This window comes from Somniosus microcephalus, chromosome 1 (assembly GCF_052327205.1).
Source record: "Somniosus microcephalus isolate GS21.2 chromosome 1, FLI_Smic_1.0, whole genome shotgun sequence".
In the NCBI taxonomy this organism is placed as follows: Eukaryota; Metazoa; Chordata; class Chondrichthyes; order Squaliformes; family Somniosidae; genus Somniosus; species Somniosus microcephalus.
Window position 1 is genome coordinate 442,926,581 of NC_140987.1, and position 27,503 is coordinate 442,954,083.

Below are 27,503 nucleotides of genomic sequence, written 5' to 3' on the forward strand. Positions count from 1 at the left end.
TATCTTCTCACATGAATCTTTGTCAAATGCCTTTTTCAAGTCTAGGTACATCATCTCATAGAGTTTCCTGTTGGGTTTCACATATTGTCAATGCACATACAAAGTGGAAACTATTACTGGTTTCTGTGCAGTCCCATTTTGGCAGATGTGTGGCAGAATCCATGTGTATACCTCCATTATCCTTTATAAGCCTGCCTGGAAGAGAATAACATCTCAAGTCTTTTTTATTCTTACATTCCACTTTTATGGTTTACAAGTACTTGTGAAAAACATAGACTAGAATCATAGAATGGTTACAGCACAGAAGGAGGCCATTCGGCCCGTCGAGCCCATGCCGACTCTCCGCAAAAGCACTTCAGCTAGTCCCACTCCCCCGCCCTTTCCCCGTAGCCCAGCAAAATTGTTTTCCTTCAGGCACTTATTCAACTCCCTTTTGAAAGCCATGATTGAGTCGGCCTCCACCACCCTTTCACACATGGCCTTTGGTTCTTCTGCCAATCTCAAGATTTTTGCCTTCAATGAATGATGGCAATTTGTGTTACAGTACATATGGGGATAAAAAAAAAACAGGTTCACTCGGAGAAAATGTTCCAGCTTGATTTGATACAATAGTCCAGAATATAGGTGTTGTGTCTGTTCAAGGGAGAGGTGAAGTTATTCAATTCAAACATGTGGTTGGAATTTATGTGTATGTGTTGGCTTAGCAGTTTTGTCCAGGTTTAAATGCCCACTGCCCCATTATTATTTTTTTAAAGTATTTCTCAGCCTATCTTGTTAAAATTGAAAGCCACAAGAGAAAGAGCGAGCTAGAGACAGATCAAGCAAGAAAGAGGAGTACAGAAAGGCTGTGTTGACAGGTAGCAACAAACTGCCATGCAAAGCTTAATATGCAGGGAATCTGGAGTCCGGTCCCCTTTATATTGCAGTTTATTATAGCAATACACTGTGTTATGAATCTTATGATCCATGAAGAAAGACTCATGAAATAACACTGGACGACCAGCTGGTGGCGCCGTCCAAGGAGTATAAATACTCGGGCGTGGGCCCAGCTTGCCCAGGACATTTTGTAAACAGGAACTAGTGAAAGATAACTAGACCTCCATGTTTTGAAACAAGTTGATTAAAGCCTTGCTTTATACTCGAACCAAGTGCGTAGTGAGTTTTATTACGTCACACTGTTTATTATTTTCTCTCTGCCACAGAGGGCGGTGGAGGCCAGTTCATTAAATATATCAAGAAAGAGTTGGATATATTTCTTGAGGCTAAAGGGATCAAGGGATATGGGGAGAAAGCAGGGACTGGGTACTGAATTTGGATGATCAGCCATGATCTCATTGAATGGCGGAGCAGGCTCGAGGGGCCGAATGGCCTACTCCTGCTCCTATCTTCTATGTTCCTCTTATGAGAAGGGATAGTGTAAATCTACAGCGTGGCATTGCTCCTGCTCACTTATCCATTAATAAATCTGTTTTGGCAGTTTTTAACCTGACCCATAGTCGACTGAAGCAGCTGTTCTGCCATTTCCTGAAGTCAAAGACAATCACATGAAGGTACAAGATATAACAAGTGAGCAAAATAACATCAACTCAGATTTGCTGCTCAGCCCTGAACTCGCTACAAATTACTTAGATATTGGGCAGGTAAAGGACATTCTGGCTCTTAGTGAATGAGGGCCGCCTGATGGGAAAGGTCTGAGATGTTAAAGCTGTGCGCCAGTGACCAACAAATGTACCTGTAAATATTCTGTGAGTTACTTTATTCAGCAGCATCTACGAATGGTTATTTTCAGCGTCAAAATGTCAGTTTTTGATTAAATTTATAATAAGTACTACTTAAGATTAAATTGAAAGATTTGGAATGCAATAATTACATTTTGTTTGTTGTAATGCAAGTGTCTCCTATATATATATAAATACATTTTACAGCAGTTACACACTGTACACCAAATGTAAATATAATTTATTATCTATACAAGTCTTGAAACTTGTGCGTGTCCATAGTGTGGGGGTTATATATCACATTTGATATTTTTATGTTTCTCATACTTGGCCTTGATTAGCTCAAATATCATGTTCATAAATAAAGAATGAATTAACGTTAACTGAATGACACGGATTGCCTGAAATATTGCTGAACAGGTAAGAAACTCAGAGAGCTGTGGGGATCTGGAACGCTCTATCTGAAAAGGTGCTGGAAGTTGATTCCACAAATAATTTTCAAAGGGAGTTGGACGGTACTTGAGGATGAGGAACTGGCAGGGTTACGGACAAACAGCGGGGGTGTGGGACTAAGCACAACCGATCTTTCAAAGAGCCGGCACAGGCACGACGGGCCGAATGGCCTCCTTCTGGGCTGTATGATTCTAAGATTCTATTAAAAAAAACTACCAGTGAATAAGCAGGAAGCCAGTAGGAAAATCACTAAGGATTAGGGAGCAAACAGTTACCCATCAAGAACTGGCAAGGAGGTGACGAGAAACCAATGAAATCACTCAAATCAGTTCTTCACAGCTAAAGATTACAGTTACAATATAAACAAACACAACAATTAAATCCTTAATAGAAATCATTACACTTTCTCATACAAATAACGATTTAACTGTAGAAATATCTGAAGTATTCATACGTCAACAACAACAACTTGTATTTATTTAGTACCTTTAAAGTAGTAAAACGTCCCAAGGTGCTGCACAGTAGTATTTTATTTTAAGACAATAAATTTGACACCGAGCTGTGGTGTGTGTAACCTGTGCCACCTTAAGAGAACTACCTTAAGAGATGTACTACTTTCTCTTGGCTGCTGTATACTGTAATACTGTAATACCGGTGGTGACCACACCGGTATATAAGTGTTGTGTAGGGATTTGCTGACCTCCGAATAGTAAAGACCTGTTAAAAGTTATTCTTGTTGTCTGTGTCCAGTGATTGATCCTAAACATAGCTGGGACACACAGACTCAACAGTGGCGACGAGTCCGATCTTACCCTGCGGCAGTTTTACATCCAAGGCAGCTTCGTCCTCAGAACGGGCGTCGAGAAGAGGCATCCGCCCTCATCATCCTGCTGAGCACCATCGCACGGGAGGCATCGAGAACCCGGGTTAAAAAGAAAAATTCTGACCACGAAGCCCTCCATCAGCGACAGGCAGTGATCATCCCTTCTACCACGGTGGTGGGTAAGCCGATCAGCGACACGAGCAGAAAGTCGGCCGCGTTGGCTGTGGAGTAGGGGAGGGAAAACGGAGGAATAAGGGCGGAGAACTCGACCACGGCCGGTAAAATGGGCCGCGCTGCAATCGAGGCTGAGAGGCGCAGCGACTGGGGCAGCTTAAGGCACGAGAGCCGCGGAGAAATGAAACGCAGCCAGTGTAAAGGACCGGGCTGCAAGTGGGGCTGCGAGGCAAAGCAGCGTCGGGGAATTGAGAACCGCTGGGGAGGCGAGAACGGCAGCAGCATGGCAATCGCCATTGCAGCCAGCGGGGGAAGAAGGCAAACGCGGGAATCCGCCATTGTAGTCGGCGGGGGGAAGAAGACGAGCACGGGAAAGACCGCCAAGTGCGGGAAGCCGCCATTTTGAAAAAAAATAATAATTTTTAAATTTGCAAGGATGCCTAAACATGGGAGCATTAATACCTTTGATAGTGATATCGAAGATTGGACCACGTATGTAGAATGCATGGAAGTTTATTGTAAAGCAAATAAGGTACCAGATGATAAGAAAGCACTAACCTTATTAAGCTCAATGGGTGCGAAGACATACGGGCTATTGAAGCACCTTCTATCACCAAATAAACCGGCGGATCAGACTTTCGCGAATATTGTTACTGTCCTGAAAAATCATTTAAACCCCACGCCGCTGATGATAGCGGAACGATTTAAATTTTACAGAAGAACGCAGCTGAAAGACGAAAGCAACGCTGAATTTTTAATTGAACTGCGTAAGCTATCGAAGTACTGTCAGTTTGGAACAGGACTAGCAGATGCGCTGAGAGATAAATTTGTGTGTGGATTGTTAAAAGAAGGAACACAAAAGCGACTGCTTGAGGAGAATGATCTTACGCTTGATAAAGCTGTCACTATTGCAGCATCGCAAGAAGCCGCAGCGAGAGGCACGGCGGAAATGCAGCTACGGTCACCGGAACTCAGCACCAATCAAATGGTCTTGGGTACAGTAAAATGTTATCGTTGTGGAAAGACAACGCACGATCAGAACCAGTGCTGGTTCAAAAATCAGGAATGCAGAAAATGTGGCAGGCTTGGTCACATAGCTAAAGTATGCCGGTCAGGAAAGAAGACCAGCAACAAAAAGTCACCGCAGGAAAATTACAGAAAGGTACACAAGGTGACAGAGAACAGTTCGAACGAACAGAAGTCAGATTCAGACTCCAGCAGTAATGAACTGGGTAGTCTAAGAGTACACAATGTTGGTAAGGAAGCAAACCTCCAAACAATTTGGGTCACACTTCAGATAGCAGGAGTCCAAGTGAAGATGGAATTGGACACTGGATCGGCATTGACGGTCACGAATAAGCAAGATTACAAAAGGTTATTCCCACATATTCCCCTACGGGATACGGAGATTGTATTGAAAACATACACGGGGCAAAGAGTATACCCCATCGGGAAGATAGAGGTAAAGGTGGTCCACAAGGGCAAAGAAAGCCGAGGAATGGACTTATATGTGCTACCTGAGGGAGGTCCACCACTACTGGGACGGGAGTGGATTAGGAAAATAAATATGGACTGGCATTCCTTAAAAGCACTAACGGTAGATTCCGGTAAAAAAGATGTCAAACCTAAACGATTGTCCAGAATATTGGACGATGCTAAAGAGGTGTTTCAACAGGGACTGGGAACACTGAGAGGAATTACGGCAAACATCAAGGTTGAAGAACATGCAAACCCGAAATTTTTCAAAGCCAGACCGGTACCTTATGCAATACGACCTGCTGTGGAAGCTGAGCTGGAAGGGCTAGAACGTTCAGGAGTACTGTCTAAGGTAGACTGGAGTGAGTGGGCCACGCCCATTGTTCCCGTCATGAAGCGTTCATCGAGCAACAAGCCGGGGGAACCGGGGAAGGTTCGCATCTGTGGAGATTTCAAGATCACTGTTAATCCGGTGCTTCACACGGTGCAGTATCCGCTTCCGCGGATTGAGGATATCTTCGCTTCGTTGTCTGGCGGGAAACACTTCACCAAGATAGACCTGGCGCAGGCGTACTTACAGATGGAAGTTGAGGAAGAGTCACGCCAGTATCTCACGATCAACACGCATAGAGGTTTGTACCGGTATAATAGACTGGTTTTTGGAGTGGCATCGGCGCCAGCAATTTGGCAGAGGGCCATGGAGCAGGTATTACAGGGAATTCCAGGCACACAATGTTACCTGGACGATATTCTGATTATAGGAGATGATGACGAGGAACACCTTGCAAATTTGGAACTGGTGCTCACCAGATTGAAAGAATATGGACTTCGAGTTAATCGCCAGAAATATGAGTTCTTTCAGAAGAGGATCTCGTACTGTGGTCATGTCATTGACCAGAAGGGGCTTCATAAGTCTCCTGACAAGATCGAAGCTGTTGTGAAGGCTCCCGCTCCGGATAATGTATCCCAGTTGAGGTCGTTCCTAGGGTTGATTAACTATTACCATAAGTTTCTGCCAAATTTATCCACGGTGCTGCACCCGCTGAACGCTCTTTTGCAGAAGGGAGTACCATGGAAGTGGAGCAAGGACTGTAAGAGGGCCTTTCGCAAAAGCAAGGCATTGATCACCTCAGAGGAAGTGTTGGCTCACTTCAACCCAACGCTGCCTATTCGTTTGGCTTGTGATGCTTCTCCATATGGTATTGGGGCAGTACTCTCACACAAGTTGCCAAATGGCCAGGAGAGGCCAGTTGCGTTCGCATCCAGATCATTGACCTCCGCTGAGCGCAACTATGCTCAGATAGATAGGGAGGCTTTCAGCCTTGTGTGGGGAGTAAAGAAGTTTAATCATTACCTGCAGGGCCAAAAGTTCACGCCTCTGACAGACCACCAGCCGTTGGTATCCATTTTTAACCCTAAGAAGGGTGTTTCGGTGATGACAGCACAGAGACTCCAGAGATGGTCCCTTTTCCTAGGGGCACATCAATATCAGATTGAATTCAAAGGTACAAAGCAGCATGGTAATGCTGATGGGCTGTCGCGCCTGCCACTACCTACAGAGGAGGAGGCACCGACGGTTGACCCTGTTGAGTTATTTCACTCGACCATCATCGAATGTTTACCAGTCACCAATGCAAGTATTGAAAGAGAAACCAGGAACGACCCGACACTGTCCCGGGTCTACGAAGTGACAGTGAAGGGATGGCCAGCACATGGTGATCCACTGTTACCGGCATTCTCAGCAAGACGAGAACAGCTGTCCGTCTGTCAAGGAACATTGACGTATGGAACAAGGGTGATTATTCCTCCTAAGTTAAGAGAGAGAGTTCTAAAGGAACTGCATGAAGGTCATCTGGGGGGAGTCAAGATGAAAAGCCTTGCTAGGGCTTATGTGTGGTGGCCGGGTATCGACCAACAGATAGAGGATCTGACGAAAAGCTGCTCAGGGTGCCAAAAAGTGCAAAATGCACCTCCGATTGCACCGCTGCATCCATGGGAATGGCCTTCAACCCCATGGCAACGTGTACATATTGACTTTGCTGGTCCATTCATGGACTCCATGTTTTTAATTGCGGTGGACGCACATTCTAAATGGCCAGAAGTGATTAAGATGACTACCACTACCTCGGAAAAGACGATCGCGGTGCTAAGAACGATATTTGCAAGAAATGGATTGCCAGAACAAATATGTTCAGACAACGGACCACAGTTCGTGTCAGAAGAATTCCAGAAATTCATGAAGAAGAATGGGGTGAAACATTATACCTCTGCCCCATATCATCCGGCTACAAACGGGTTGGCCGAGAGATTTGTACAAACGTTTAAAAAAGCAATAAAGGCCATGAGCGAAGATCAGATTCCACTACAACACAAGGTGGACAAATTCCTACTGGCATATCGAAACACCACTCATGCAGTGACAAACCAAAGTCCTGCCATGATGTTCTATAACAGGAGGTTGCGGTCCAGGTTGGACTTGTTAAAACCAAATGTGCGGAGGGAAGTTGAAAACAAACAGTTCCAGCATATAAATAACAAGACCACTCGGAGCTTCGAAATAGGACAACCAGTGTTAGCCCGGGACTATAAAAACGAGAAATGGCAATCTGGAACAATTCAGGCCAGACAAGGACCCCTGATGTACACGGTAGATATTGGTGAAAATGTAATACGGCGTCATGCTGACCAACTGGTAGAATCGAGAACAAGGGTCGAACCCATGGTTACGGCAGAGACAACCGTGGAAGAAGTTAGTGAACCTGAAGCATCTACCTCAGAAGTGAATGTACCTGATGATGATGTCCAATCCATAAGAGACCAACTAGATGAGTCACCCCAGCAACGAGAATCAGAGACCCCTGAAAGCTATTATCCAACTCGAATCAGGAGGCCTCCTCCGAGACTGAATCTTTGAACTGTTTTGCATGAAGTTGTATATATATATATGTTATTATGTTATGTTAAATGGGGATATAACTGTTAAGCTAAAAAGGGAGGATTGTGGTGTATGTAACCTGTTCCACCTTAAGAGAACTACCTTAAGAGATGTACTACTTTCTCTTGACTGCTGTATACTGTAATACTGTAATACCGGTGGTGACCACACCGGTATATAAGTGTTGTGTAGGGATTTGCTGGGCAGTTCAGCCCTGACCTCCGAATAGTAAAGACCTGTTAAAAGTTATTCTTGTTGTCTGTGTCCAGTGATTGATCCTAAGCATAACTGGGACACACAGACTCAACACGAGCCACATAAGGATAAATTAGAGCAGGTGACCAAAAGCTTGGTCAAAGAGGTAGGTTTTAAGGAGCGTCTTAAAGGAGGAAAGAGAGGTAGAGAGGCGGACAGGTTTAGGCAGGGAATTCCAGAGCTTAGGGCTAGAATTCTGACAGGACTGGACAGGCTAGATGCTGGAAGGATGTTCCCGATGGTCGGGGAGTCCAGAACCAGGGGTCACAGTCTAAGGATAAGGAGTAAGCCATTTAGGACAGAAATTAGGAGGAATTTCTTCACCCAGAGAGTGGTGAACCTGTGGAATTCTCTACCACAGAAGGCAGTAGAGGCCAATACATTTAAATATATTCAAGAAGGAGTTGGATATATTTCTTAAAGCTAAGGGGATATGGGGAAAAAGCAGGGACCGGGTACTGAATTTGGATGATCAGCCATGATCGCATTGAATGGCGGAGCAGGCTCGAGGGGCCGAATGGCCTACTCCTGCTCCTATCTTCTATTTTTCTATGTTTCTATGAGGCAACAGAAGGCACGGCCACCAAAGGTTGAGCGATTATAATCAGGGATCCTCAAGAGGGCAGAATTAGAGGAGTGCGGATATCTCGGGGGGTTGTGGGGCTGGAGGAGATTACAGAGATAGGGAGGGACGAGGCCATAGAGGGATTTGAAAACAAGGATGAGAATTTTGAAATCGAGGCGCTGCTTAACCGGGAGCCAATGTAGGTCAGCGAGCACCGGGGGTGATGGGTGAGTTAGGACATGGGCAGCCGAGTTTTGGATGACCTCAAGTTTGCGTAGGGTAGAATGTGGGAGGCCAGCCAGGAGTGGGTTGGAATAGTCAAGTCTAGAGGTAACAAAGGCATGGATGAGGGTTTCAGCAGCGGATGAGCTGAGGCAAGGGCGGAGACGGGCAATGCTACGGAGGTGGAAGTAGGGCATCACAGATTACATCTGTCGTAATCTGTGATGCCCGACACTTGAGTTCTATTTCAGTCTAAGTTGAAAAGGTCACCTGGGCCTTGATGGCTTGCTGACCTCCATGCTCAAACTCCTGAATGCTAGGAACGCTAATTCTTATAATCTAACCCGGAAAGCCATAAGAACAAAAAAATGAAGAATCAAATATTACATGGAATATCGTGATTCCTATGTTACTGGGACCATGGAAAAACTGTTAGATCCGTGATTCTGAGAGTATGATGTTTTTCAATAACTACACGGATGCTGTAACTTAACAATCAACAGGTATTTACTGGAGTAGGGTAGTCTCAAGACTGGGGGTACAGAGGCATGCTCAAGGCTTATATACAGGTGTGGTCACTGCCGGTACTACAGTATACAGGAGCTGTAAAAGTAGTTCTCTCTTAAGGGTACATACACTACAAAAACCATCTGGGGAAAGCAACAAGCTATGGTCGAATAACTGCATCAAAAGTAAATGGATATTCTGAAATTTAGTTTACCATAGAATCATAGACATTTACGGCACAGAAGGAGGCCATTCGACTCATCGCGTCTGTGGCGGTTAATCAGACACAATCTTCCCTTAACAAATCCATGTTGACTGTCCTTGATTAATCCGTGCCTTTCTAAATGACGATTAATACTGGCCCTCAGAATTTTTTCCAACAATTTGCCCACCACCGAGGTTAGGCTGACTGGCCTGTAATTACTCGGTCAATCCCTTTCACCCTTTTTGAACAATGTTCTGGGCTTGTGGCTGACAGTTTGCTGAATTTTTCTTCACCAGTTTAAATAAATTGGGTACAGTCCATGGAAGAGAAGATCGCAGATGGTCTGTGAATAATAGCAGCTGGTAGCAAAGGGTTAATCAAATGGGACTGCTACTGGTTTCTCTTTATATTAATTTGGCTGTGTCCAGATACTTTTCAATTGGAACTGGTCTGACTAGAAGTTTGATTGTCTCTTTGATATGGACAGATCCTGTGACAAAACCTTAGGTGGCGTGTAGGTGCGAGTGGAACGGCATCTTGTAGATTATTCATCTTTTAACTTCACAAGGACACAGGAAAGGTAGGGTTGGTGTCTGTATAGCTGAAGGTGGTTGTATATTGATACATAAACGGCTGTGTACAAAGGCCACCTTGCAAGGCGACATCTGTCGTTAGGAATACAGCCTTGGGTGATGGAAAATTGACACCTACATCGGAGTGTTAGAAGGCCTTTGACTGTTCATGAATTTCTGTAACCGTCTTCAGTTTAAGAATTTGAGTGACAGATCAATCAGGATGTGTAAAACTGAAGTCATTGACAGGGGGCACGAAAGGAAGATTAGGCGATGCTAAAACATAACAGGACTGGGAAAAAAAGTATATAGAAGAGTAGTTGGTGGGAGCGAGATCTCGGAATTCAATGAGGCCTGATCAACCCGACAACTTCGCTGTTAACGTGTGGATTCTCCAGGTTAAAAACTCGTAAGTGCTGTTGTTAAGTGAATGTTTAATTATTGTCAATAATAGTCATTATCATATGCTCAATTAATCTGTGGATATCTACCTGTAGTGCTGTGAACCCGATTATTTTGAGGAGCAACTTACATTGTAAGAACAGCCATCCTCTAACAATGATCACTTCTTGTTCCATGTTTTCCTACTTTTTCCCTCCTCTTCTGTCCTGAAGTTGTTGAATTTTGACATGGTACAACTCCTTAGTCATCATCAGCACGTCCATATAGTTCTTCTTCATTTGTGAAACTAGCTAGGAAGCTGCTCAACACAGAGGGTATTTCAAGTGACCCTGCTCTTATCTGCCATTTATCAGCAGGGGTTACCAGATAATGATCAGGAGCAGGATTTGACATCATACAAATCCCTTCACCCATAAATCCATTAGGGGTATGCTTTATTGTTCTAAACTGAGACTGCCGCCAAGAGGCGGATTTGAATTGCATTTGCTTCACGTCAGTGATAGGTTAGCCTGGCACGAACTATGCCTTTTAAGAAAGAAGAGAGGTTATTTTGTATTTTTGAGCTGGAGAGGAGGCTGGTAAAACATGCTGTGTGCACCTTTGAATGTGCAAGCATAGACCTCTGCTACTTCTTCCCCTACCTTCTAGACTGGCAGGTAGTAATGTTGCACGCATACACTACTACACTGCACCATTAGTTGTGCACTGGCCCACACTGTGCTAACAGTAGCATTCGGTAACAAGTAAACAACCTATATTCAAGAGGTTGTCGCGTCCTACACCAAAATGGATCCTTCAACTGATCAGCTTTCTATGCCTCAACAGAAACTTGTGCAAGCGAGTGCTGCACTGTCGGAGGTGCCGTCTTTCAGATGCGACGTTAAACCGAGGCCCCGTCTGCTCTCTCAGGTGGATGTAAAAGATCCCATGGCACTATTTCGAAGAAGAACAGGGGAATTATCCCCGGTGTCCTGACCAATATTTATCCCTCAATCAACATCACTGAAACAGATTATCTGGTCAATGGGCCAGAACTTCGGGTCCCCACGGGTGAGTACGCGCTGGGTACTCACGCGTAGGCCCAAGCGCCAGTTTCGTGCATGCACTGCGCATGCGCAGGAAACTGGAACTTCCGTTCCCTTAAAGGAAGGGGTTCACAGGTCGAATGCGTGCGCCGGAGAGGCAGCGCGTACGCCTGGAACTTCCGTTTTTTTTGCAGGTTTCTCCGGGAGGGTAAGTTTCCAGCAGCTACGCTTTTAAAAAGCAGTCGCAAGGCCTGCTTTTAACAAGGTAAGTGGTGAATTAAGTAAAATTAAAACATTTTTTCCACAGGTTTATTATTTTTAAATACTTTAAAGAAAGGTAAGTTTATTTTTAGCCCTGTTAGAAACTGTAATTAATGTTTTCAAAAATGTAAATTATTGTTTAAAATAGTTATTTTATGTAATTTATAGTTATTTTAAAAATGTGATTTTTTAAACATTTATTTGAAGTTTTAGTGATGTTTTGGGGCTGAATTGTATTCATAGATTGGACAGGTCTTCCTGTCAAATCTATGAATAGAGATTCCCTGCTACCATTGGCTCTCCATGGCCCATGTGATCCCAGGGGATGCTTCGAACTAACTGCGCCCCTGGGAGGTGCAAGCACTGCTCGCCGGCAGTTGGAGCAGGCCCACAGCTCAACGACCGGCGCGCTAGGTAAGTGCAGGTCGGAGGCTTGCACCCGCGGGAAGCCTCCAACCCGAATTTCTGGGCCAATATCGCATTGCTGTTTGTGGGAGCTTGCTGTGCACAAATTGGCTGCCGCGTTTTCCGCATTACAACAGTGACTCCACTTCAAAAAGTATTTCATTGGTTGTAAAGCACTTTGGGACATAGGTGGTCATGAAAGGCGCTATATAAATGCAAGCCTTTCTTTCTTCTAAGATGTTTTGGATGCTTACTGCATTACAAAAAGCACAATGTATTTTTATGGTAAAACCTAATCGAATATATTCAGTTTAATTAAGTTGCTCTGGTGATAATATGATGTCGTTTTGATCCAAATGAATCCTTTAGCAACAACAGAAGCCAGCAAGAGCTCTCAAGGGCAGAGATTGTGAGTGTCACCTGACATTCCCACTCCAAAGGCCATCTGATAATAATCACCTATAAAAGTCTCTCCCGCTTCTCTTTACATTTGTGGGGGGGAAAAATCATTTCAAGCTTGATCAGTCTCTTCAATTTATATACCTTAGCTATCAAGGGAATCTGTGATATATGACTCCACACTGCCAAATCTGATTCAAAGCATCAGTGTGGAAACATCTAGTTCTGTTTTGTCCGCTGCTACACATTTGCTTTCCGTCTCTGAAGCGGGAGGAAATTCTAGCAGTTACTCACTTTAAAATGGGTATTCACTGGTGGCTTTGTAAAGGCTAACAAAGCAGTTTTCCATCTAGCTGCATGAAAGAAACAATTCCGCTTGCTGTACACCCACTTCCTCACACACTGCATTCGGTACAGCGATGCATTGCCACAATATAAATCTTCACTCACACCATGACAGGGCTTTCAATCACAGATAAAGTATATTCTGACAATGTTAAATGAACCATGAATTGTCTTGGTCTTCCTGAGCATTCTCAGCCAGCTCTCTCAAAGACACGTTCAAGTTTGTGACCCAACTTTACGTATAGAATTATAGAATAGTACAGCTCAGGAGGAGGCCACTCGGCCCATCGAGTCTGTGCCGGCCCTTTCGAAGAGCAACCCCGTTAGTCCCGCTCCCCCTTATAAACTAAGCACTGACGCACAAGTTAACAATCAGTGCATGTTTGAAAGCTCAGCTCTAACATTTACAATCTTTTGGTGTATAAAATAATCTAATTAACATTTGGATGACTGAAGCTAGAAGCCAGTCAACCAAAAACGGTTACATAACTGAAACACATTTCTTAAATTTCTATCATATATACACACATGGCTGGACTCCACAAACATATTATGCATGTTAATCATGAATTTACCTGCACTAATTCCTAATTGCCCTGTCTAATTGACTTTTAGACATGCTATTCCAAAATGCCAAACGCCTGCCTTGCACACATTCCTTTTTGACGTGAGCGTGAGGCAGCAATTAAAATGAGCTCATTGGTTTCAATTGGCCCGGATTTTCAATTGGCCCGGATTTTCCGGGGCCTATGGCTGCGTAGGCACAGCGTACGCCACTGCATGTGCCCCGCAAGGTCCAGGTTTCCGTGTGCGATGCGCATGCGCGAAAACCCAGAACTTGCGATCTGTCAAGTTCCTCCTTGGCAGATCCACCGCATCCGCCGTAAACTCACTTTCGCTGGCACGCAGGGTGGGGCTATTTGCCCAACTACTGCCCAGCGAATGCTCACCAAACCCTCATGCCTAGTAAAAGAAAGACTTGCATTTTTATAGCGCCTTTCACGACCACTGGACGTCTCAAAGCGCTTTACAGTATGCTTGAAGTGGAGTCACTGTTTTAATGTAGGAAACGCAGCAGCCAATTTGACACAGCAAGCTCCCACAAACAGCAATGTGATAATGACCGGATAATCTGTTTTTAGTGATGTTGGTTGAGGGATAAATATTGGCCCAAGACACCGGGGATAACTCCCCTGCTCTTCTTCGAAATAGTGCCATGGGAATCTTTTACGTCCACCTGAGAGAACAGATGGGGCCTCGGTTTAACGTCTCATCCGAAAGACGGCACCTCTGACAGTGCAGCACTCCCTCAGCACTGTACTGGAGTAAGGCCTTCTTTTACCAGCATAAGGGTTTAAATAAATGTTAAAATCCATTTAAACATTCCCTTACATTTTTAATTAATTTAGGTTATTTTTGTCCCCTTTAAAAATGTTTAAATTTATTTTTCAAAAAATTAAATTTTTATTTTAAATGTTTAATTAAATGGTATTTTAATTAATTTTGAACCTGTGATGATTTATTTTTATTTCAGTGTTGTGTAAATGTATTTTTTTAGGGGATTCCTATTGTGCTTATAGGGGATTCCGTATGTAAATGGGATCACCATAAACATAATGGGAATCCCCCTGTGTGATTGGTTGGGCCGACCCACGTGATCCCAGGGACACTTGCGAACCGCCTGCGCCCCTGGTATACGTGGACCTCTACGCAGGCCCAGGCCCACGCCCACAGGCCCAGGAGCGCAAGCGTTCGAAGGTCCGGAGCAATCAGCTAGGTTCGGAGGCGTTCGCCCGTGGCAAGCCTCCGACCGCAATTTCCACCCCATTATTACATAGAATTTACAGCACAGAAACCGGCCATTCGGCCCAACAATATATCAGAATATATTTTTTATGCTAAAGTTGCTGTCAGATTGCTTTTTTAGATAGTTATGATCTGGATCCCCATATCATCATTGTGCTAACTGTACTTGCAGTCTTGAAGTGAAAGTAAAATATATATATATATGTGTATATATATCGAACTTTGGCTGGGGCACTAAATAGGTGGAGTGTATAAGTCTGAGACATCAAAGTGATTAACCTCTGTTTGTAGAGGTGTTATCCATTCCTGCTGGATCATCTTCTCGTTGCGCACTGGTAGCTGTATCTGAACTAGCTGGATTTAATCTCACCTTCTGCGATCACAGCTAAACTTGTACAGTTAAGTGACACTGTGCTATCTGTCTGTATCTGGCTGGTATAGTCATGAATCTCAACTGCTGTAACCTTCTTTCTCTCTGTCGGAGATGCACTTTGCAATTTTACAGGGGCCATTATACATACTGGACAAAGTACTCCTACACCTTCTACTACAAAGACTGCCACAAGAACTAGAACTAAGAACTGAAGGCTTAAAATTGAGTTATAGCATCAAGACCATTTTTAATAAGCTTAATTTCCAAAGAAGCCTCTTCAATTCTGTTGACCGATCAGAGTTACACTGGTGTTTTCTCTTTCTACCAATCACCTCACATAGTCCTGTTGGTACCCCTGATAACCCCCAAATCAGTGAAGCCCCAACACCTAGACATGCTGGGTTGCTGCTTTGCTCCTTGCCTCTTCAGGTCTTTGCTCATAAAGTGGTCACACACAGATCCACATGAGGCAGGCTACCTTAATGTTTCTCCTTAATGAGCCATTGCAGGGCTATCATTTTAGATACCTTCTTTTCTTTCCTTGGTAAGGAATGTTTTGTTTGTAGAGGCCTTGATGGTTTAATTACCATCAGCCCCTTCCTCTGCTAGCATTCAATCTGATTACTGGATCCATTTTGAGGACACATTTCAGGCAATTCTCTGGTGTTTAACCTTGGTAGTGGGGAAGCTTTTAGAAACGATAATCCGGGACAAAATTAACAGTCACTTGGACAAGTGTGGATTAATTAAGGAAAGCCAGCACAAATTTGTTAAAGGCAAATCATGTTTAACCAACTTGATTGAGTTTTTTGATGAGCTAACAGAGAGGGTTGATGAGGGCAATGTGGTTGACGTGGTGTACATGGACAAAGTGCCACATAGTAGGCTTGCCAGCAAAGTTAAATAAAAGGGACAGTGGCAGCATGGATACGAAATTGGCTAAGTGACAGGAAACAGAGCGTAGTGGTGAACAGTTATTTTCGGGCTGGAGGAAGGTATACAATGGTGTTCCCCAGGGCACAATTTCAAAATTTGCAGATGACACAAAACTTGGAAGTACAGTGAACAGTGAGGAGGATAATGATAGACTTCAAGAAGACATAGACAGGCTGGTGGAATGGGCGGACATGTGGCAGATGAAATTTAACACAGATAAATGCGAAGTGATACATTTTGGTTGGAAGAACAAGGACAGGAAATATAAACTGAAGGATACAACTCTAAAGGGGGTGCATGAACAGAGAGACCTGAGGGTATATGTGCACAAATCGTTGAAGGTGGCAGGGCAGGTTGAGAAAGCAGTTAAAAAAGCATACAGGATCTTGGGGTTCATAAATAGATGCATAAAGTACAAAAGCAAGGAAGTTATGATGAACCTTTATAAAACACTGGTTCGGCCTCAACTAGAGTATTGTGTCCAATTCTGGGCACTGCACTTTAGGAAGGATGAGAAGGTCTTAGAGGGTGCAGAAAAGATTTACGAGAATGATTCTAGGGATGAGTGACTTCAGTTACGTGGATAGACCAGAGAAGCTGGGGTTGTTCTCCTTAGAGCAGAGAAGATTGAGAGGAGATTTGATTGAGGTGTTCAAAATCATGAGGGGTCTGGACAGAGTAGATAGAGAGAAACTGTTCCTATTGGTGGAAGGGTCGAGAACCAGAGGGCACAGATTTAAGGTGATTGGCAGAAGAACCAAAGCCTGACATCGGTAGTGGGGAAAATGCTGGAGTCTATTCTAAAAGATGTAATAGCAGAGCACTTGGAAAGCAGTGACAGGATCGGACAAAGTCAACATGGATTTACAAAAGGTAAATCATGCTTGACTAATCTACTGGAATTTTTTGAGGATGTAACTGGTAAAATAGATAAGGGAGAACCAGTGGATGTGGTGTATTTGGACTTTCAGAAGGCTTTTGATAAGGTCCCTCATAAGAGATTAGGGTGCAAAATTAAGGCACATGGGATTGGGGGCAAGGTATTGACTTGGATAGAGAACTGGTTGGTGGACAGAAAGCAAAGAGTTGGAATAAACGGGTCGTTTTCCGAGTGGCAGGCAATGACTGGTGGGGTGCCACAAGGATCGGTCCTAGGACCCCAGCTGTTCACAATATATATTAATGATCTGGACGAGGGAATTGGATGTAATATCTCCAGATTTGCAGACGACACAAAGCTGGGTGGGAGGGTAAGCTGTGAGGAGGATGTCGTGAAACTCCAGTACGATTTGGACAGGTTGGGTGATTGGGCAGAAACATGGCAAATGCACTATAATGTGGATAAATGTGAAGTTATCCACTTTGGTGTCAAAAACAGGAAGGCAGATTATTATTTGAATGGCAATAGATTGGGAGAAGGGGAAGTGCAAAGAGACCTGGGTGTTATTGTGCACCAGTCGCTGAAGGTAAGCATGCAGGTGCAGCAGGCGGTTAAGAAGGCAAATGGTTTGCTGGCCTTCGTAGCAAGAGGGTTCGAGTACAGGAACAAGGATGTCTTGCTACAGTTGTACAGGGCCTTGGTGAGACCGCACCTTGAGTATTGTGTGCAGTTTTGGTCACCTTACCTGAGGAAGGACGTTCTTGCCATGGAGGGAGTGCAGCGAAGATTCACCAGGCTGATACCTGGGATGGCAGGGACGACGTATGAGGAGAGATTGTGTCGGTTGGGCTTATACTCACTGGAGTTTAGAAGATTGAGAGGGGATCGCATCGAAACCTATAAAATTCTGTCAGGTCTGGACAGACTAGATGCAGGAAGGATGTTTCGGATGGCCGGGGAGTCCAGAACCAGGGGTCATAGTCTAAGGATAAGGGGTAAGCCAATTAGGACTGAAATGGGGAGGGAGTTCTTCACCCAGAGAGTGGTGAACCTGTGGAATTCTCTGCCACAGAGGGCGGTGGAGGCCAGTTCATTAAATATATTCAAGAAAGAGTTGGATATATTTCTTGAGGCTAAAGGGATCAAGGGATATGGGGAGAAGGCAGGGACAGGGTACTGAATTTGGATGATCAGCCATGATCTCATTGAATGGCGGAGCAGGCTGGAAGGGCCGAATGGCCTACTCCTGCTCCTATCTTCTATGTTTCTATGTTTCTATGCGACATGAGGAAAAACATTTTACGCAGCGAATGGTTAGGATCTGGAATTTACTGCCTGAAAGGGTGGTGGAGGCAGACTCAATCGTGGCTTTCAAAAGGGAATTGGATAAGGACCTGAAGGAAAATAATTTGCAGGGCTACGGGGAAAGGGCGGGAGAGTGGGACTAGCTGAAGTGCTCTTGCAGAGAGCCGGCATGGGCTCGACGGGCTGAATGGCCTCCTTATGTGCTGTAACCATTCTATGATTCTATGATGTTTCTCCTATGACACACGGCAATGTAGCTGGAAGGATAATTCAACAGGACCAATGAATTCAGGCTTAACAAGGTGTGTGAGTGTGCTTGTGTGAGTGTGCTTGTGTGAGATATGTATCATGGGACTTGTAGTTATCGCTCTCCTATGTAATAATATCCTGAGTGCACTATGATAATCCACTGCACCTGATAATCAGGCAAAAATTTACAATAGGGACAAGAGTAGGCCACTCAGCCCCTCAAGCCTGTTCCGCCATTTAATGAGATCATGGCTGATCTGTGATCTAACTCCATATACCCGCCTTTGGCCCATATCCCTTAATACCTTTGGTTAACAAAAAGCTATCGATCTCAGATTTAAAATTAACAGTTGATCTAGCATCAATTGCCGTTTGCGGAAGAGAGTTCCAAACTTCCAGCACGCTTTGTGTGTCGAAGTATTTCCTGATTGCCCAGAACTGCTCACAGTACTCCAGGTGTGGTCTAACCAGGGTTTTGTACAGCTGCAGCATAACTTCTACCCGCCTTGTACTCTAGTCCTCCAGATATAAAGGCCACAATCAACAATCGTGAAGCTCTAGTAAAATAATCAACCATAAAAAAACACTTGACAGATCTGTTAAATAAGAAATTTAAGCCATCGATTTTCTTTGAGGTGAATTATCTTGTGTTGCTAATGTTATCACTGGGACCAGAGGGATTTCGATATTGAATTCAAGCACTGTGGCAGAATCAATCTGTCAGGCCCTGGTGGATGACCACCTGTTCAACATCCTGGCCATGGGAGATATGATGGTGGAAAGATCTCCCTAGCATGGTGTTACACCAACAACAGCTTCAGTATGAACAACATGAAAAAGAGAGAAAAATATCCTTTACAATTATGTAAACATTTGAGGAGAAAGGTTTTGAGGAGGAGGAGGGGAAGGAATAAACAAATAAAGAAAAATACTTGCCTGTAAAGCAAACACTAAAATAAGGTGGTGGGGCAATGAAATCCAAGTTTTACTGGTAAGCTATTGTCACAGACAGTTGATTAATGTAAGGGCCCTGAAACTGCCGTGTCCGTGACATCATACTCTCAGAGTACACCGTCGTATTCCCTTTGAAATGCCCCACAAGTTCCAGATTTCCGGAACTTGTGGCCTGTCAACGTAGGCGTTGAAAGGCCATCTGCGGGGCTCCAAGAAAGCAATCGCTGGCGCAGAGTTGGGCTATTTGCCCAGCGACTGGCCAGCAATTGCCCACGTAGGTCTTATGGTTGATGCAAGCAGGCACAGGGCCTGTTTGCATCAGCGTAAGGGGATATCTAAGGCTCAAATTAAACACTTTCATATCCAAAATTATGCACTTACAATTTTATTAAATGAGTTTATGCAAATATTGGCCTGGATTACAGTTTTAATGATGTATGAAATTATCAATAAATTACATTTTTATTGAGGTTGGTGCAATGAAGGTACTTATGAATAAAATTCCATTTCTGTAAATTGCATAATTATTAGATTTCGGGATTCCATTGCATATCATTAGGAGATTCCCCTTGTAAGTGACTGAAATGGAATTCTGCTAATTGATTGGAGGACCGGGCTCACGTGATCCCAGGTATGCTTCCGAACTGCCTGTGTCCCTGGGATCCATGGGCCATTACGTTGCCGTCCGTCTCAAGGCCTGAGACCGCAACTCTTCGCAGCCCGGGCGCCAAGTGTTACTTTTGTAAATGTTTTGCGGGTCCCAGGCGTACTCCGGAGGTACGCCACCGACCGCAACTTCTGGGCCAGGGTGTTTTTTTGTTGTAATGCACAGAATGACAATGGATCGGGAGGGAGATTTCAGAAACTCACTCTGTGGATCCATCTAGTGGCAAGAGCCTGCAGTACACTGTGACAGACGACACAGCAAAACTCAATGGGAAATGTTGACATTGGTAAATGTTCACAGAAGAGCGTAATCAAAAAGTGGGACAAGTTCTGTAAAGCTGATGGGTAAAAAGTATTGCAGCTATGAGGCCCTGTACCTTTCAGTATCAGCAATGTGATCTGTTGCTTCAGTTAGTTTGTGGTTTTAGTGTTGGGCAGTTACATTTAGACTGGTGCAGGGGTACAGTAAGCACCTGAAACTGCTCCATATCCCCGACTTACCTATGCACAATTTTCTTAGGCAGACCCTCGGAACCGAGGATGACTTGCTTCCACACTAAAAATGAGTTCTCAGGTGACTGATGAGTCCAATGCGGGACCTACAGTCTCTGTCACAGGTGGGGCAGACGGTGGGTGGGGTGCTTGGGTTGACATGCGCTACTTCCGCTGTTTGCGCTTGGTTTCCGCTTGCTCCCGGCGAAGAAACTCGAGGTGTTCGGAGCCTTCCCGAATGCTTCTCCTCCACTTTGTGCGGTCTTGGGCCAGGGATTCCCAGGTATCGGTGGGGATGTTGAACTTTTTCAAGGAGGCTTTGAGGGTGTCCTTGAAGTGTTCCTCTGCCCACCTGGGGCTCTCTTGCTGTGTCGGAGCTCTGAGTAGAGCGCTTGTTTTGGGAGTCTTGTATCAGGCATGCGGACGATGTGGCCCATCCATCGGAGCTGATCGAGCGTGGTCAAAGCTTCGATGCTGGGGATGTTGGCCTGAGCAAGAACACTGATGTTGGTGTGCCTATCCTGCCAATGGATTTGCAGGATCTTGCGGTTGCATCTATGGTGGTACCTCTCCAGTGCTTTGAGGTGCCTGCTGTACATGACCCATGCACAATATGGGAAATCTACCAGTGTTTATCAAAAAATTATTTAAAAAAAATAAAATGTGAAGTAGTCAGGGATATCTAGCCTTAGGCTATACAATTTGTAAAGAAAAACACCATTGAATGCAGCAGCTTGCTTATAATCATCTGTCCACTGCTACAGATGTTGGTTCCAGTTTCCAGATTTTTTGCTGATATCTGGACACGACTCACATGTTAGCAAAGGAGAAATTAAAGTGATTCTGCACATTACCATGGTCACCGGTTCAAAGTGCTATAGCTAAACTGCGAAATATAGAACACGAGTCTTGGAAACGAGAGCCACTGTGGCAGCTGGGTGTCTCGTCAGGAACGCATGGCTCAGTTCCTCTTCTCCCAAGAGGAAACATCTTCTAATAAGCAGAGCACAGGCGACCAACACTACTGACAGCCACAGCGGGGTCAGTGGCCTGCTTACCCATTCTTAAATTGCTGGAGGATATTGGCCGAGAGGAATGAATATGAAGAAGCCGAGTAGGGAAAAATAGTCAATTAAAATATGGCAAATCAGTTAGATTCTCCCACTCAGTGTCCTTCGGAAAGAAAGCTACCTCTTTATTTGTGTTTGTCCAGCTCATGCATCCACCATCCATTGTTTTTGAAGGGCAACAGTACAGGTGGAACAAGTCGAATGCTAATTTATATTATGGAGGTGCAGAGGTGGAAATCATAGTTGACACAATTGTATGAACACTAAGATTAGCTCCTTTGCATCAACGACAGGAACACCTTGCATTTATATAGCGCCTTCACGTAGTAAAACATCTCAAGGCGCTTCACAGGAGCATTACCCAACAAAATTGGACACCTAGCCACATAAGGAAACATAGAAACATAGAAGATAGGAGCAGGAGTAGGCCATTCGGCCCCTCGAGCCTGCTCCGCCACTTAATGAGATCATGGCTGATCATCCAAATTCAGTACCCTGTCCCTGCCTTCTCCCCATATCCCTTGATCCCTTTAGCCTTAAAAAATATATCTAACTCCTTCTTGAATATATTTAATGAATAGGCCTCAACTGCCTTCTGTGGTAGAGAATTCCACAGGTTCACCACTCTCTGGGTGAAGAAATTCCTCCTCATCTCAGTCCTAAATGGTTTACCCCTTATCTTTAGACTGTGACCCCTGATTCTGGACTCCCCCGCCATCGGGAACATCCTTCCTGCATCTAGTCTGTCTAGTCCTGTTAGAATTTTATAAGTTTCAATGAGACCCCCCTCTCATTCTTTTAAACTCCAGCGAGTATAAGCCTAATTGACCCAATCTCTCGTCATACGTCATTCCTGCCATCCCAGGTATCAGTCTGGTGAATCTTCGCTGCACTCCCTCCATGGCAAGAACATCCTTCCTCAGATAAGGCGACCAAAACTGTACACAATACTCAAGGTGTGGTCTCACCAAGGCCCTGTACAACTGCAGCAAGACATCCTTGTTCCTGTACTCGAACCCCCTCGCTACGAAGGCCAACATACCATTTGCCTTCTTAACCACCTGCTGCACCTGCATGCTTACCTTCAGCGACTGGTGCACAAGGACACCCAGGTCTCGTTGCACTTCCCCTTCTCCCAATCTATTGCCGTTCAGATAATAATCTGCCTTCCTGTTTTTGCCACCAAAGTGGATAACCTCGCATTTATCCACGTTATACTGCATCTGCCATGCATCTGCCCAATCACCCAACCTGTCCAAATCATACTGGAGTTTCTCGGCATCCTCCTCACAGCACACACCCCCACCCAGCTTTGTGTCGTCTGCAAACTTGGAGATATTAGGAACAGGCTTGGTCAAAGAGGTAGGTTTTAAGGATCATCTTCAAAGGAGGAGAGAGAGTTAGAGAGGCTGATAGGTTTCGGGAGGAAATTCCAGAGCTTCGGGCCTGGGCAGCTGAGGGCACGGCCGCCAATGGTGGAGCGATTAAAATCGGGGAGGCCAGAATTGTGGAGCACAGAGGTTTTGGAGGGTTGCAGGGCTGGATGTGGTTACAGAGAGATAGGGAGGGCCGAGGCCATGGAGGGATTTGAAAACAAGGATGAGAATTTTAAATTCGAGGCTTTGCTGGACCGGGAGCCAGTGTAGGTCAGCGAGCACAGTGGGGTGATGGGTGAACGGGACTTGGTGCGAGTTAGGATACGGGCAGCAGAGCGTTGGATGAACTCAAGTCATCAGTGTTGAAATTACACTCAAAACTCATAGTTCAGAAGCAATACGGATCCAGAAAAACTGGGTCACCCTGCTAAGGTTATAATCAAGATTATATCCATACTGATATTCAGTAATATGACAAAGTTTTGTTCCGACAAATCTAAAAAATGCACTATATTCTCTCAACTGTATCACTGACTGTACAGCATTAATAGTCATGTGCATTCCACAAAGCTTTCACCAATCTTGAGTCATAATGCAAGCTAAAGCCAAACATAATTTCATATGTACGACATGGGATTCATTCTCCAGATGTGGATTATGTTTAGTTTCTATTCATGGCTTCTATTTACATCATAACAAGAAATGTGATGTTCGGCTGGAGAGTAAAACATAAAAAGAAAAAGCGCTGGGTGTAGTGAGGTACCAAACTCTTCATAACACCCTTAACAATTCTTTATCACTGGCCCTTAGACATCATTGTAAGTTTTCTTTACCTAAGGAATAGGCTGGACATAATAGGAACATAGGAACAGGAGGAGACCATTGAGCCCCTCGAGCCTGTTCTGCCATTCAATGGGATCATGGCTGATCTGCGACCTAACTCCATATACCCACCTTTGCCCCATATCCCTTAATACCATTGGTTGACAAAAATCTATCAATCTCAGATTTAAAATTAACAATTGACCGAGCATCAATTGCCATTTGCGGAAGAGAGTTCCAAACTTCTACCACCCTTTGTGTGTAGAAGTGTTTCCTAATTTCACTCCTGAAAGGTCTGGCTCTAATTTTTAGACTCTGCCCCCTAGTCCTAGAATCCCCAACCAGTGGAAATAGTTTCTCTCTCTCTACCCTATCTGTTCCCCTTAATATCTTAAAAATTTTGATCAGATCACCTCTTAACCTTCTAAATTCTAGGGAATACAAACCCTAATTTGTATAATCTCTCCTCGTAATTTAATCCTTGGAGTCCGGGTGTCATTCTGGTAAATAAACCTACGCTGCACTCCCTCCAAGGCTGTGGTGTCCAGAACTGCTCACAGTACTCCAGGAGTGGTCTAACCAGGGTGTTGTATAGCTGCAGCATAACTTCTACCCCCTTGTATTCTAGTTCTCTCGATATAAAGGCCAGCATCCCATTAGTCTATCTGCAGTAGCCACCTACTATAGTCACTGCATTACTACTAATGGTCAACAACTGCAACAGCATTTGTGCGATTGACTCTAAATATGAAACACTTGTCAAAATATTTAATAGCCTGCTACAGATCGCACTATTTATTCAAATACATTTTCAGTTTCCAACACACTAAATGCTGAAAAAAAATGCGAAATTTAAACTGTTTGCATCTGCAGAACACGGGAACGTGCCCTTCCAGCACGGAGAAGTGCCCAGCATTCCAGGAGGTCAGTTGCGCTCAGGACTGCGTCAGACAGCTCGAGGTCAGTCGGAGCCTGGGCCACGTCAGGAGGGCAGCACGACTTTGGCCCTCCTGCAGCAGGCAGGGTCAGAGCACGGACTAGTTATGGGCAGTGCCACAGGAGGTCTACTGGCATGCTTTATATAATGGCCGATTTCCCATTGCCCCCAAGTGAATCTCTTGGGAAACATGAATCATGTAATTATATCTCTGGAGCAAGGTTTTCTCTGTGTCTTTTCACTTTAATTACACCGTATCGGCGTGATTTTACAGGGCACTCCATCTTTACATTAGCGTCAAGGCAATTTACATCGGTTTAAGCGGTGGTCAGTTAAAGCTCGCCTGCCTTCCAGATATTTTTACCTATTTTCTACCTGTATGCTAGAGTCAATTTTTTTTTTAAACATCAGCAGATCGCTTGTTGGAATCGTAACATAATACAATGCAGCCTTTCATATGTGTTGAAATTTTACAAATTTCCCCTTACCTTAGTACACAAGTGTAGAATCCGCTGTCCCGCAGCTCTGCTGAATGGAACCAAATTGAATCCTCCTCTTTGCTCATTCTGCGCCCAGCAAATATAATTGGTTCTTCTGAGTCTCCTTGTCCGTTATTTTTATACCACATTAGGCTGAGTCCTGAATTCTGCGCCATGCTGTAGTTAGTCCTGATGTATCCGTAGAACAGTGCACATTTCACACGCACAGGCTCACCTGCCAGCACCATGTATTTTTTGAGATCCACGGACCAGTCAATGCAAACATCAACTGCAAGGAAGGAATAAAAATGAAAAGAAAAACACATTAGTCTTTTGGTCCATCAAACTGTGCTCAACAGGTGACCGGATCAGAATGGTGTGTGACTGAGATTAAGAGGACAACTGTTCTGGCTCTGTAAACTTTTACAAATCCCCTTGACATTCAACGGCATTACCATCGCCTAATCCCCCACCATCAACATCCTGGGGGTCATCGCATTGCCCAGAAACTTAACTGGACCAGCCACATAAATACTACGGCAACAAGAGCAAGTTAGAGGCTGGGTATTCTGTGGCGAGTGTCTCACCTCCTGACTCCCCAAATCCTTTCCACCATCAACAAGTCAGGAGTGTGATGGAATACTCTCCACTTGCCTGGATGAGTTCAGCTCCAACAACACCCAAGAAGCTTGACACCAGCCAGGACAAAGAAGCCCGCTTGACTGGCACCCCATCCATCACATAAAACATTCACTGGCTCCGCCACCGGCGTACTGTAGCTGCAGTGTGTACCATCTACAAGATGCACTGCAGCAACTCGCCAAGGCTTCTTCGGCAGCACCTCCCAAACCCGCGACCTCTCCCACCTAGAAGGACAAGGGCAGCAGGCGCATGGGAACACCACCACCTTCAAGTTCCTCTCCTAACTTGGAAGTATATCGCCGTTCCTTCATCGTCGCTGGGTCAAAATCCTGGAACTCCCTCCCTAACAGCACTGTGGGAGTACCTTCACCACACGGACTGCAGCGGTTCAAGAAGGCGGCTCACCACCACCTTCTCAAGGGCAATTAGCGATGGGCAATAAGTACCGCCCACATCCCATGAAAGAATAAAAGAAACCTTTGATGAAAATACCCTTTTGACTTTGGTGAATGTGGAAAAAACTCTGCTCCTTCCTCACATAGCTCCCTCACCAACAGAATCTGTAACATTCAACAACCTTTCTTCTGGGTCTCCACTCACCATAGTACTATTACCTCTGCTGACCTGTTCTACAATTCCCATAACTCTGCCTTCGATACTCTTGACGCCGTCAAGTCACTCACCATCTTTTATTCTCACTCGTCTAGTTCCCACCTCTGTCCCCTTAAGCCTGAGGGCCATAGACTCGAGTGCATTTGCCTCATAATTGGTCTGGTAGTCCACTGCCAGATCAGGCTTCAGTTAATACCATGCCTCCCTCTCTAATGCCAAATATGCCCAATCATGGAAGATAAGGAAGTCCTAAACTCCTTCCTTCAACTACCAACTGCTTCTCTACACCTAACCCTGATCCACTACTCTGACTTTCCTCTATCTCTTCCTTCCTCACCACCAAAGCCAATTACAGGGAGGTTGTGGACATTTTTATCTTTTGCTGCAAGCTATGTAGCTGCCTTTGTCTTAAATACCTCCCCATTGATCCTAAACCTCCCCAGTCAGCTGTGGCTTAGTTGGTAGCACTACTCGCCTCTGAGTCAGAAGGTTGTGGGTTCAAAATCCCACTCCAGGGACTTGAGCACCTAAAGCTGGGCTGAGACTCCAGTGCAGTACTGAGGGAGTGCTACACTGTCGGAGGTGCTGTCTTTCAGATGAGATGTTAAACTGAGGCCCCGTCTGCTCTTTCAGGTGGATGTAAAAGATCCCATGGCATTATTTCGAAGAAAAGCAGGGGAGTTATCCCTGGTGTCCTGGATAATATTTCTCCCTCAACCAACATAACAAAAACAGATTATCTGGGCATTTTCACATTGCTGTTTGTGGGAGCTTGCTGTGCGCAAATTGGCTGCCGCGTTTCCCACATTACAACAGTGACTCCACTTTAAAAGTATCTCATTGGCTGTAAAGCGCTTTGAGACGTCCGGTGGTCGTGAAAGGCGCTATATAAATGCAAGTCTTCTTTTTAAACCTCCCCAGTCCCTACATTACATCTACCCTGACCCCTTGTCACTCTACAGCTTCTCTATTAGACCCAACCTCAAATTCAACACCTTCAAAGTCCTCCTCTGCAATCCTCCATTTTCTGCCATATAAAAACGAATTCTAAGCACTGCCTGCATTCTGTCCTGCGCTACATCTTGCTTGCCAATCACTCCCATCCTTGCAGACCTCCATTGGTCACCTGTTCCCCAGTGCATCAAATTCAAAATCCTCACCA

The 27,503-nt window shown here is 44.7% G+C and overlaps 1 protein-coding gene across 1 annotated transcript in view; it reads right to left on the reverse strand.

Moving 5' to 3' along the window:
• Nucleotides 1-25,568, reverse strand: part of LOC147125347 (X-linked interleukin-1 receptor accessory protein-like 2) — a 330,990-nt gene extending 305,422 nt beyond the window's left edge. The window contains exon 1 of the mRNA XM_086001805.1: nucleotides 25,097-25,568. Within this exon, the coding sequence (XP_085857931.1) occupies nucleotides 25,097-25,413 (317 nt within the window). The 5' untranslated portion in view covers nucleotides 25,414-25,568. The remainder of the gene's footprint in view (nucleotides 1-25,096) is intronic.
• Between the last annotated feature and the right edge of the window lie 1,935 nt (nucleotides 25,569-27,503).